This window comes from Pan paniscus, chromosome 9 (assembly GCF_029289425.2).
Source record: "Pan paniscus chromosome 9, NHGRI_mPanPan1-v2.0_pri, whole genome shotgun sequence".
Lineage (NCBI taxonomy): Eukaryota > Metazoa > Chordata > Mammalia > Primates > Hominidae > Pan > Pan paniscus.
This window is the reverse complement of record NC_073258.2, coordinates 7859123-7871615: the sequence shown is the minus strand read 5'-3', so window position 1 is coordinate 7871615 and position 12493 is coordinate 7859123. Positions and strand designations below refer to the sequence as shown.

At 38.7% G+C, this 12493-nt stretch overlaps 1 protein-coding gene across 1 annotated transcript; it reads right to left on the bottom strand.

Annotated features, from left to right (window-relative positions):
• Positions 1-255: 255 nt before the first annotated feature.
• Positions 256-5065, bottom strand: LOC100978148 (olfactory receptor 51Q1). The gene has a single exon (XM_055094032.2). The coding sequence runs from the start codon at positions 3505-3507 to the stop codon at positions 2554-2556; it is 954 nt and encodes a 317-aa protein (XP_054950007.1). The 5' UTR covers positions 3508-5065; the 3' UTR covers positions 256-2553.
• Between the last annotated feature and the right edge of the window lie 7428 nt (positions 5066-12493).

Genomic DNA, 12493 nt, shown 5'->3' with positions numbered 1-12493 from the left:
ACATTTTATAATAAACACATTTCTATAACAAAATATGACCAGTATAGTTATTTGCGTTTTAGGTACCCAGTAATTTTGCAGACACATTTCCCAATTAAAAAATTTACAAAAATGAAATCTATTTCAAAATCTAAACATATCATGATGTTTTAAAGTCATAAAGCCCTCCTCCTCTCGCCACACACACATGCAAAGGAAGAAGACAATAAACAGTTTATCTCAAGAAAGGAAACAGAAAAGGGAGAACAACACATAATGAAGCAGACTACTTGATTTAATCTTCATCTGATTTCTAGTTAAGTTTTGACTTGTTAGGAGTTTATCTCTGACCACAAAATTGCATCGATAGATATCGCTCATCAAGACATTATTTATGGTAGCCTGTGCTCCTCTTTTAAAAAACCAACATAATCCCAAAATTTATTTGCTCCACATGCTGTTCTGGAGCATTAACAAGCCTGTACATTGACAAAAATTTTCTCTTGACCCATATTTCTATCCATGTTCTTGACTTTTTTCAGCATTTGGATTTTCTGGTCTTAAATTCTATTGTGAGAATGCACATCTTCCATTTTGCAATTTACGCCAGCAGACTCATGTTTCTATTAAAAAAATGCTAACCTTTAGGCTCTAGCAGAGAAAAAATAATAGAAACATGAGGAAAGGATGTAGGAAGAGAAAGAGATTCCTTTGGTATTTGCTTTCTGCCTTTCACTTCTTTTTTTTTTTTTTTTTTTGAGACGGAGTCTCGCTCTGTCGCCCAGGCTGGGGTGCAGTGGTGCGATCTCGGCTCCCGGGTTCACGCCATTCTCCTGCCTCAGCCTCCCAAGGAGCTGGGACTACAGGCGCCCGCCGCCACACCCGGCTAATTTTTTGTATTTTTAGTCGAGACGGGGTTTCACAGTGTTAGCCAGGATGGTCTCCATCTCCTGACCTCGTGATCCGCCCGTCTTGGCCTCCCAAAGTGCCGGGATGACAGGCGTGAGTCACCCCGCCAGGCCCTGCCTTTCACTTCTAATGCTACTTACAGAGACGGGAGGCAGCCAAGGGTCCCCAGTGAAACCCTGCCTTCAACCCTAAATAACAGCCTGAAGGCTGAAAAACCGGACTGTTGGTCCTGGATGAAGCCTGCCTTTTCCTGACTGATTCTTTCTGAATAATGCCTACGTGTGTACTGGGAGGAGGGAGTGCGGCCTCAGGAACTTCATGCCATTTGCAGAGGGGAAGATCCTGGCCTCTCCTCTTCCTGTGTGGTGACCTGGGATTCAATCTGTGAGTCGGGAAACCTGGTAGCAGGACTCTTTCATCTTGCTGAAAGGTGTTTTGTTTGTTTGTTTGTTTGTTTGTTTGTTTGTTTGTTTTGTTTTCCCTTTTCTCTTTTCCCCGAATAACTTTCATTTTCCTCACCCTTCTATGTGTCTACGAGCCTAATCCTTCCTGGTTGTGTGACAAGAGCTCAGTTTTAGCGGAACTAAGGAGAAAGTTCTGTAACACTACCTTCCACTGTGCTCCCACTGCCTATGTTGATTCAAATCTAAGTGGATCCCAATATTGACCACCTGCACCATGAATCCAGCAATCAGAAGCTGTGATCAAATTTATAGTTGTCTCTTCAAACTGATATTTCTGGGAAAGTTTATCTTGTTTCCACAAAATATTTTTTATGATCCTTAAGGTCATGTCAGTGTACTAGAATATTTGCTTGTGAAAAATTCATGATGCCCAAGGGAATCTGCCCATAAGAAGCAGAGCTACATTAAGAACATAAAAGTATGAAAAAAGTCTGCTCTGGTCCGAAAAAAAAAAAAAATGAGTTTTTCTTCCCACAAGAAAGAAGTTTGAATTCTGAATACTGAAAAACTCTAGCAAGGTAGGAACTGTGAAAAGTCTTAAAACCTTACACTAATTTTAGACTTCTTGCATATGTTTATTTTGTTTGCTGAGTGTTTATTAGGTAAATTAAATTACTTGGGTGTTAGGTAAATCTGAATTTACCTAATTCAGATTAGGTAAGTGCTGGTGTTAATTAGGCAAATCTGAATGGCAGAAAAACTTGATGTGTCTATTGTCCCTCAAAATGTTATCATTCCTTTGCAAAGGAAAGTCCAATCACCCGTGAGAGTGATCCAGAACAGAAGATCTAAGGTTTATCCAAATGCCTAAATGGAGCTGCCTAAGAGAATAGGTGATAGGGGCAACAACAGGATTTCCTTTAAACTTCTGGGAGTTTAAGTTTAAACAAGCCCGTAGGAGAGAAAAATATCTAGAAAGAAAGACAAGCTTCGAGAGAACTTTACTCAATCCATTAAAATCCTCCCGTTGGGATAGCTGCTAAGATGTGCTAGAATTTTATCAACTCAGATCCATATCTCTTTTGTATAGAATCACTGCTGCTAGCTCACCTCAGCCAAAAATTCCATGCTAAAAGCCAGGGACTTGTCATACTGCCTTAATATTATGATGAAGTTTTATTTTATAGTTTCCTAATTCTGAATATATTCCCCCCTTAAGCCTATGACTCATACTTGTCAGTAATTTAAGAAATGCCTTCCCTCATCTTGAATGCATATTTTTGAGGGAAAGGAAATTTAACATTCCCCGTTGGATCTGCTTGTTCTTTACACTGTAAATGATGGGGTTCATCACCGGGGGTGCCAGCAGGTAGATATTGGCCATGATAACATGGACCAGTGGAGAGGCATGCTTGGCAAAGCGATGAGTCATAGATACACCAACCATGGGAATGTAGAGGACCAGGACAGCTAGAATGTGGGACAGGCAGTTATTGAGGACACAGAGTCGCTCAGCCCAGGTGGCTGTGCCCAAGATATTTTTCAGAATAAGTGTATAGGAGATCACAATGAGCAGAGGATCCATGATAATAATGAGCAAGGCAAGAGCAAATCCATACCAGCTGTTGAGCCTGATGTCAGCACAGACCAGGCGGATCATATCCTGGTGGAGGCAATAGGAGTGAGAGAGAAGGTGGGAGTGGCAGAAAGGCAGTCGCTTGAGTAAGAAAAGGGAGGGAAGAACCGCCAGAACACAGCGGCAAATAATGGCTAACCCAATTCTACCAATGACTTCATTGGTGAGGATGGAGGCATAATGGAGGGGACAGCAGATGGCCACATAGCGGTCAACGGACATAGCCAGGAGGACAGAAGACTCCATAAAGGAGAATCCATGAAGGAAGAAGAACTGAGCAAAACAGGCCTCAGAGCTGATTCTACGAACTTTGAACCAGAGAAGCTGCATGACTGTGGGTAGGGTGGTGAGGGTGAGACCCAGGTCCGTCAGGGCCAGCATGGAGAGAAACAGATACATGGGCTGGTGGAGAGATGGCTCTGTGCGAATGACAGTGAGGATGGTGGTATTGCCCATGATGGAGATGGTGTAGAGACAGCAGACGGGGATGGAGATCCAGATGTGGGAGGCCTCAAATCCAGGGATGCCTGTGAGGATGAAGTAGATGCCTTCTTGTGTGGTGTTAGTCACCTGGGACATGACTGATGAATGTGTCTTCAGATTCAGGATCTTCACTCAGGGAGAAAAAGAAACATTAGAAATAATATCTCTTTGCCCCGTTTAATCCAAATTCTACACAAATAAATGTTCAGAGTTGTTGAGGGTAACTAAAGCAAGATTTAAGAACATTGTGATATATGATATCCTTTCCTTAGCCCAATTCTGCAGACTGCTCCCACACAGCTAATCTTCCCTTGATAACGGAATATATATTAATTCATGGGTAACTCTAATTTTTCCTGCCCCCATTTTCCCACTCCCATTCAGTTTTCAGCACATTTAAATCAGCCTTTCATACAAATCTCACTATCAATACTGTTCTCACAAAGGCTAAAAATGAACTCTATTGTATAAATGTGATGCTTAATATTCAATCTTTATCTTTTTTTGATATAAATCCAGTGTCTTTTTCCAAATATCTCCTTTGACTTTTGTAGCAGCATTCTCACCTATTTCACTAGTTCTAAACCTATTGCTACTTTTTCTTCATCTCCTATTTTTTTCATTCATTAAGGTTTTATTACTGTACTGCAGTCTATTTTTACTCTGTCCTATTCTCATTAGCTAATGTCTTCTGATATTGATTTTATTTCTATGACATAAAAAATAACTGGAAATAAGGGAGGAAACATAGGAAAGAAGAGAAAGAGAGGAAATAGTCAGAAGTCTGTTTAACAGCCCAGGTGAAGACAATCACATTTATTGAGTACTATCTACATTTAGGCACTGCTTTAAGTGGATAACTCGTATTAATTCTTCTTATGTTCTAACAAGTCATGTGCCCTTTTCTTTTTCCTGATGATTCACAGAGGAGTCTTACCTGTGGTTTCTCCTGCCTTGGAGGTACCCTCTTCACCATCTGTGGCTTCTGTTTTCTCAGCTTAGCTCAGAGAGCAGGTGCGATATAAGCCCCTTGCAGATCTTTAGTCTGGAGGGTGGAAGGTGTGGCAGGTCGCTTCAGGATTACACGGAGGCATTGCATCTTGGGACCTGGGTCCCACAGGGAGGCCAGTAAATCAACTCTGGTGGTGACAGCCTTTGCTGCCCCTGGTGTCCTCACAGAGCAATAAGTTAGCCATATTGAATCACAGTTTCATTAGCTTGTTGAATGTGATTTGAAACTGCATGCTTAAGCTTGAACTGTACAATCTCTCAAAAATTAGTTCTAAAAGACTTCCTTCTATAAGTACTCTGAAGCTGGGATAGAGTTTATAGGGGCAAGAGAGCTGTAGTTGAAAGAAATATTGTGCATCAATTTCAAGGGGCATTCATCTTAACCTGAGCCTCTGGAAACACTAAGAAAAAAGAAATGTTTATATATATGTACAAGAAATAAGGAAATGAAGACAGAAATCAAAACTGAATTAGAAAAAAAATTATTCAATAGTTAGCTATTTGGTGGTTCATCTCTCAATTCCCACAAAACTAATTTCAAAATGAATTAAGTAACTAAATGAAAATCAGTGACAAAAAATAAAATAGAGAAAATAATATAACCATTTAAATCTTTCCTTTGTGAAGACTTTGTAAATAGCAGCAACAGACAAGAATCACAGAGAAAGACAAATAGATATAATCTTTAAAAATGAAATTTTCTCTGTAGCAAAAAATGGTAAAATTTAAACATTTCAAAAATATTTATAAAAATATGGAAGAGATTACTATCTTAAATATCAAAAATTAAATATATCAATATTTATCAAGATAAATACAATAGATTAAGAAAAACTATATGACAAAGTTAACAGTAAAAGAAATACAACTACAAAGAAGCATAAAACAATGTTCAACTGCATCCAAAAATGCAATAATGGAAAGTTAAATCATATAATTGGTGTTTTAAACTTTCAAAATAACAGAGAAATTTTTATGACAACATGCTATGCAAATAAGGAAATGGCAGTGTAGAAACATTCATACTTTCTTAAGTGTAATTTGTATGTTAATTTCTGGAAAATGATTCGATCATAGATGCCACTTTAATTCAGTAAATTTACTTCTGGTAGTAAATGATAAAATAATTTTAAATAAGGATAAAACCTTTTAATGAAAATAGCCAGACTTTTATGTAATAACAAAAGAGTAGAAAGAGATAAATGGTTCAAATATTAAAAGGCCTATATATCTATCACCTATCATGATAATTAAAATAAATATGCAACATTTGTTTTCAAAAGATTATATTTAGAGCTTATGTTTCTATTAAGTACATTGAAATGTAAATAGAAACATAAGCTCTAATTATAATCTTTATGTATGTGCTTACATTCTATTGTAATCATATTACAATAGAAATGTGCTTACCTATGCTGGATCTATGGTAGGTGCTATACAAATAATTTCAGTTAGTGCTAATTATGACCCTTGGAAAAAGGAGCTATTATCATGCCCATTGTATATAAACTGGGATTTAAAGAGGTTATGTCCCTTGCCAAGGTTTCAGACTTTGAAAAAGAGACAGGAAAAGTATTTGAAGTATCATCGTTTCTCAATGTGAGAGGTTGTTTCCAGGAGCTCTCCTGGATAGCAACGTCTGTGGATGTTCATGTTCCATACCTAAAATGGTAGTGTTTGCATGTAGCCTATGCACATACTCCTTTATGCTTAAATAATTTTGAAATCACTCATCATGACTGATACAATATAAATGCTATGTAAATAATTGATATTCTATATTGTTTAGGGAATAATGACAGGGGAAAAAAATCTGTGCATGTTCAGTGTAGATGGAAGTTTTTTTTCCAATACTTTTGACCCAAGATTGGTTGAATCCATGAATGTGGAACCCACAAATATGGAGGACCAACTGTAGTTCTGTTGAATTCCAAAGCCAAAGTACATTACCACTATGTTCTTAAAAGCACTTCTTTTCTCTAGGTGTGCCTGATAACTCCTTATTACCTGAGATGCTAAAGACATTTTCATTCCTGGATATAGATATAAATTGGGCACTATGAGTAAAGCATTAGCTTACCATCATGATTTTGGGATGTCTGTGACACACAAGTGTGCCCCCAAAAGTCTCATTATGGCAAACATAGAGAAGATAAGAAATCTTACATCATTTCAAAGATAAAGGGGAACATTTTAGACAATTTGAAGGAGAGTGAAGATATATCAAAAGTAAGTCCTCAGATGTCACATTAGGATATAGAATTCATATACCTGCACATGACTCAAAAAATGACCACATGCCTCAAGAAATAATCAGAAACTGCCCTATTACCGATATCAAGAAACACTCACCAAAGGATGCTGTGGTGTCTCAGGAACTTCTAGTGAGACCAGATGATGCTTTATTTTTTTTTTTTAAATACTTCAAGTTCCGGGGTACATGTGCAGAATGTGCAGCTTTGTTACATAGGTATACATGTGCCATGATGGTTTGCTGCATCTATCAACCCGTCACCTACATTAGGTATTTCTCCTAATGCTATCCCTCCCCTAACCCCCCACCCCCCGATAGGCTCGGGTGTGTGATGCTCCCCTCGCTGTGTCCATGTATTCTCATTGTTCAACTACCAATTATGAATGAGAACATGTGGTGTTTCGTTTTCTGTCCTTGCGATATTTTGCTGAGAATGATGGTTTCCAGCTTCATCCATGTCCCTGCAAAAGACATGAACTCATCCTTTTCATGGCAGCATAGTATTCCGTGGTGTATATGTGCCACATTTTCTTAATCCAGTCGATCACTGATGGACATTTGGATTGGTTCGGTGCTTTGTTTGTTTGTTTTGTTTTTCTTTTTTTTTGTTGTGTTTTGTTTTTATTATTATTATACTTTAAGTTTTAGGGTACATGTGCACAATGTGCAGGTTAGTTACATATGTATACATGTGACATGCTGGTGTGCTGCACCCACTAACTCGTCATCTAGCATTAGGTATATCTCCCAATGCTATCCCTCCCCCCTCCCCGCACCCCACAACAGTCCTCAGAGTGTGATGTTCCCCTTCCTGTATCCATGTGTTCTCATTGTTTAATTCCCACCTATGAGTGAGAATATGCGGTGTTTGGTTTTTTGTTCTTGCGATAGTTTACTGAGAATGAGGATTTCCAACTTCATCCATGTCCCTACAAAGGACATGAACTCATCATTTTTTATGGCTGCATAGTATTCCATGGTGTATATGTGCCACATTTTCTTAATCCAGTCTATCATTATTGGACATTTGGGTTGTTTCCAAGTTTTGCTATTGTGAGTAGTGCCGCAATAAACATACGTGTGCATGTGTCTTTATAGCAGCATGATTTATAGTCCTTTGGGTATATACCCAGTAATGGGATGGCTGGGTCAAATGGTATTTCTAGTTCTAGATCCCTGAGGAATCGCCACACTGACTTCCACAATGGTTGAACTAGTTTACAGTCCCACCAACAGTGTAAAAGTGTTCCTGTTTCTCCACATCCTCTCCAGCACCTGTTGTTTCCTGACTTTTTAATGATTGCCATTCTAACTGGTGTGAGATGATATCTCATTGTGGTTTTGATTTGCATTCCTCTGATGGCCAGTGATGGTGAACATTTTTTCATGTATTTTTTGGCTGCATAAATGTCTTCTTTTGAGAAGTGTCTGTTCATGTCCTTCGCCCACTTTTTGATGGGGTTGTTTGTTTTTTTCTTGTAAATTTGTTTGAGTTCATTGTAGATTCTGGATATTAGCCCTTTGTCAGATGAGTAGGTTGCGAAAATTTTCTCCCATTTTGTAGGTTGCCTGTTCACTCTGATGGTAGTTTCTTTTGCTGTGCAGAAGCTCTTTAGTTTAATTAGATCCCATTTGTCAATTTTGGCTTTTATTGCCATTGCTTTTGGTGTTTTAGACCTGAAGTCCTTGCCCTTGCCTATGTCCTGAATGGTAATGCCTAGGTTTTCTTCTAGGGTTTTTATGGTTTTAGGTCTAACATTTAAGTCTTTAATCCATCTTGAATTAATTTTTGTATAAGGTGTAAGGAAGGGATCCAGTTTCAGCTTTCTACATATGGCTAGCCAGTTTTCCCAGCACCATTTATTAAATAGGGAATCCTTTCCCATTGCTTGTTTTTGTCACGTTTGTCAAAGATCAGATAGTTGCAGATGTGCGGTGTTATTTCTGAGGGCTCTGTTCTGTTCCATTGATCTATATCTCTGTTTTGGTACCAGTACCATGCTGTTTTGGTTACTGTAGCCTTGTAGTATAGTTTGAAGTCAGGTAGTGTGATGCCTCCAGCTTTGTTCTTTTGGCTTAGGATTGCCTTGGTGATGCGGGCTCTTTTTTGGTTCCATATGAACTTTAAAGTAGTTTTTTCCAATTCTGTGAAGAAAGACATTGTTAGCTTGATGGGGATGGCATTGAATCTGTAAATTACCTTGGGCAGTATGGCCATTTTCACGATATTGATTCTTCCTACCCATGAGCATGGAATGTTCTTCCATTTGTTTGTATCCTCTTTTATTTCATTGAGCAGTGGTTTGTAGTTCTCCTTGAAGAGGTCCTTCATGTCCCTTGTAAGGTGGATTCCTAGGTATTTTATTCTCTGTGAAGCAATTGTGAATGGGAGTTCACTCATGATTTGGCTCTCTGTTTGTCAGTTATTGGTGTATAAGAATGCTTGTGATTTTTGTACACTGATTTTATATCCTGAGATTTTGCTGAAGTTGCTTATCAGCTTAAGGAGATTTTGGGCTGAGACAATGGGGTTTTCTAGATATACAATCATGTCATCTGCAAACAGGGACAATTTGACTTCCTCTTTTCCTAATTGAATACCCTTTATTTCTTTTTCCTGCCTAATTGCCCTGGCCAGAACTTCCAACAATATGTTGAATAGGGGTGGTGCGAGAGGGCATCCTTGTCTTGTGCCAGTTTTCAAAGGGAATGCTTCCAGTTTTTGCCCATTCAGTATGATATTGGCTGTGGGTTTGTCATTGATAGCTCTTATTATTTTGAGATACGTCCCATCAATACCGAATTTATTGAGAGTTTTTAGCATGAAGGGTTGTTGAATTTTGTCAAAGGCCTTTTCTGCATCTATTGAGATAATCATGTGGTTTTTGTCTTTGGTTCTCTTTATATGCTGGAATACATTTATTGATTTGCATATATTGAACCAGCCTTGCATCCCAGGGATGAAGCCCACTTGATCATTGTGGATAAGCTTTTTGATGTGCTGCTGGATTCGGTTTGCCAGTATTTTATTGAGGATTTTTGCATCAATGTTCATCAAGGATATTGGTCTAAAATTCTCTTTTTTGGTTGTGTCTCTGCCAGGCTTTGGTATCAGGATGATGCTGGCCTCATCAAATGAGTTAGGGAGGATTCCCTCTTTTTCTGTTGATTGGAATAGTTTCAGAAGGAATGGTACCAGTTCCTCCTTGTACCTCTGGTAGAATTCAGCTGTGAATCCATCTGGTTCTGGACTCTTTTTGGTTGGTAAGCTATTGATTATTGCCACAATTTCAGCTCCCGTTATTGGTCTATTCAGAGATTCAACTTCTTCCTGGTTTAGTCATGGCAGAGTGTATGTGTCGAGGAATTTATCCATTTCTTCTAGATTTTCTAGTTTATTTGCATAGTGGTGCTTGTAGTATTCTCTGATGGTGGTTTGTATTTCTGTGGGATCGGTGGTGATATCCGCTTTATCATTTTTCATTGCATCTATTTGATTCTTCTGTCTTTTTTTCTTTATTAGTCTTGCTAGCGGTCTATGAATTTTGTTGATCCTTTCAAGAAACCAGCTCCTGGATTCATTAATTTTTTGAAGGGTTTTTTGTGTCTCTATTTCCTTCAGTTCTGCTCTGATTTTAGTTATTTCTTGACTTCTGCTAGCTTTTGAATATGTTTGCTCTTGCTTTTCTAGTTCTTTTAATTGTGATGTTAGGGTGTCAGTTTTGGATCTTTCCTGCTTTCTCTTGTGGGCATTTAGTGCTATAAATTTCCCTCTACACACTGCTTTGAATGTGTCCCAGAGATTCTGGTATGTTGTGTCTTTGTTCTCGTTGGTTTCAAAGAAAATCTTTATTTCGGCCTTCATTTCGTTTTGTACCCAGTAGTCATTCAGGAGCAGGTTGTTCAGTTTCCATGTAGTTGAGTGGTTTTGAGTGAGTTTCTTAATGCTGAGTTCTAGTTTGATTGCGCTGTGGTCTGAGAGATAGTTTGTTATAATTTCTGTTCTTTTACATTTGATGAGGAGAGCTTTACTTCCAAGTATGTGGTCAATTTTGGAATAGGTGTGGTGTGGTGCTGAAAAAAATGTATATTCTGTTGATTTGGGGTGGAGAGTTCTGTAGATGTCTATTAGGTCCGCTTGGTGCAGAGCTGAGTTCAGTTCCTGCGTATCCTTGTTGACTTTCTGTCTCGTTGATCTATCTAATGTTGACAGTGGGGTGTTAAAGTCTCCCATTATTAAAGTGTGGGAGTCTAAATCTCTTTGTAGGTCACTAAGGACTTGCTTTATGAATCTGGGTGCTCCTGTATTGGGTGCATATATATTTAGGATAGCTCTTCTTGTTGAATTGATCCCTTTACCATTATGTATTGGCCTTGTCTCTTTTGATCTTTGTTGCTTTAAAGTCTGTTTTATCAGAGACTAGGATTGCAACCCCTGCCTTTTTTTGTTTTCCATTTGCTTGGTAGATCTTCCTCCATCCTTTTATTTTGAGCCTATGTGTGTCTCTGCATGTGAGATGGGTTTCCTGAATACAACACACTGATGGGTCTTGACTCTTTATCGAATTTGCCAGTCTGTGTCTTTTAATTGGAGCATTTAGTCCATTTACTTTTAAAGTTAATATTGTTATGTGTGAATTTGATCCTGTCATTATGATGTTAGCTGGTTATTTTGCTCATTAGTTGATGCAGTTTCTTCCTAGCATCGATGGTCTTTACATTTTGGCATGATTTTGCAGTGGCTGGTACCGGTTGTTCCTTTCCATGTTTAGTGCTTCCTTCAGGAGCTCTTCTAGGGCAGACCTGGTGGTGACAAAATCTGTCAGCATTTGCTTGTCTGTAAAGTATTTTATTTCTCCTTCACTTATGAAGCTTAGTTTGGCTGGATATGAAATTCTGGGTTGAAAATTCTTTTCTTAAGAATGTTGAATATTGGCCCCCACTCTCTTCTGGCTTGTAGAGTTTCTGCCAAGAGAGCCGCTGTTAGTCTGATGGGCTTCCCTTTGAGGGTAACCCGACCTTTCTCTCTGGCTGCCCTTAACATTTTTTCCTTCATTTCAACTTTGGTGAATCTGACAATTATGTGTCTTGGAGTTGCTCTTCTCGAGGAGTATCTTTGTGGCATTCTCTGTATTTCCCGAATGTGAATGTTGGCCTGCCCTGCTAGATTGGGGGAAGTTCTTCTGGATAATATCCTGCAGAGTGTTTTCCAACTTGGTTGCAGTCTCCCCATCACTTTCAGGTACACGAATCAGACGTAGATTTGGTCTTTTCACATAGTCCCATATTTCTTGGAGGCTTTGCTCGTTTCTTTTTATTCTTTTTTCTCTAAACTTCTCTTCTTGCTTCATTTCATTCATTTCATCTTCCATCACTGATACCCTTTCTTCCAGTTGATCGCATTGGCTCCTGAGGCTTCTGCATTCTTCACATCGTTCTCGAGCCTTGGCTTTCAGCTCCATCAGCTCCTATAAGCACTTCTCTGTATTGGTTATTCTAGTTATTCATTCATCTAAATTTTTTTTCAAAGTTTTTAACTTCTTTGCCTTTGGTTTGAATTTCCTCCTGTAGCTCGTAGTTTGATTGTCTGAAGCCTTCTTCTCTCAAGTCATCAAAGTCATTCTCTGTCCAGCTTTGTTGCATTGCTGGTGAAGAACTGCGTTCCTTTGGAGGAGGAGAGGTGCTCTGCTTTTTAGAGTTTCCAGTTTTTCTGCTCTGTTTTTTCCCCATCTTTGTGGTTTTATCTACTTTTGGTCTTTGATGATGGTGATGTACAGATGGGTTGTTGGTGTGGATGTCCTTTCTGTTTGTTAGTTT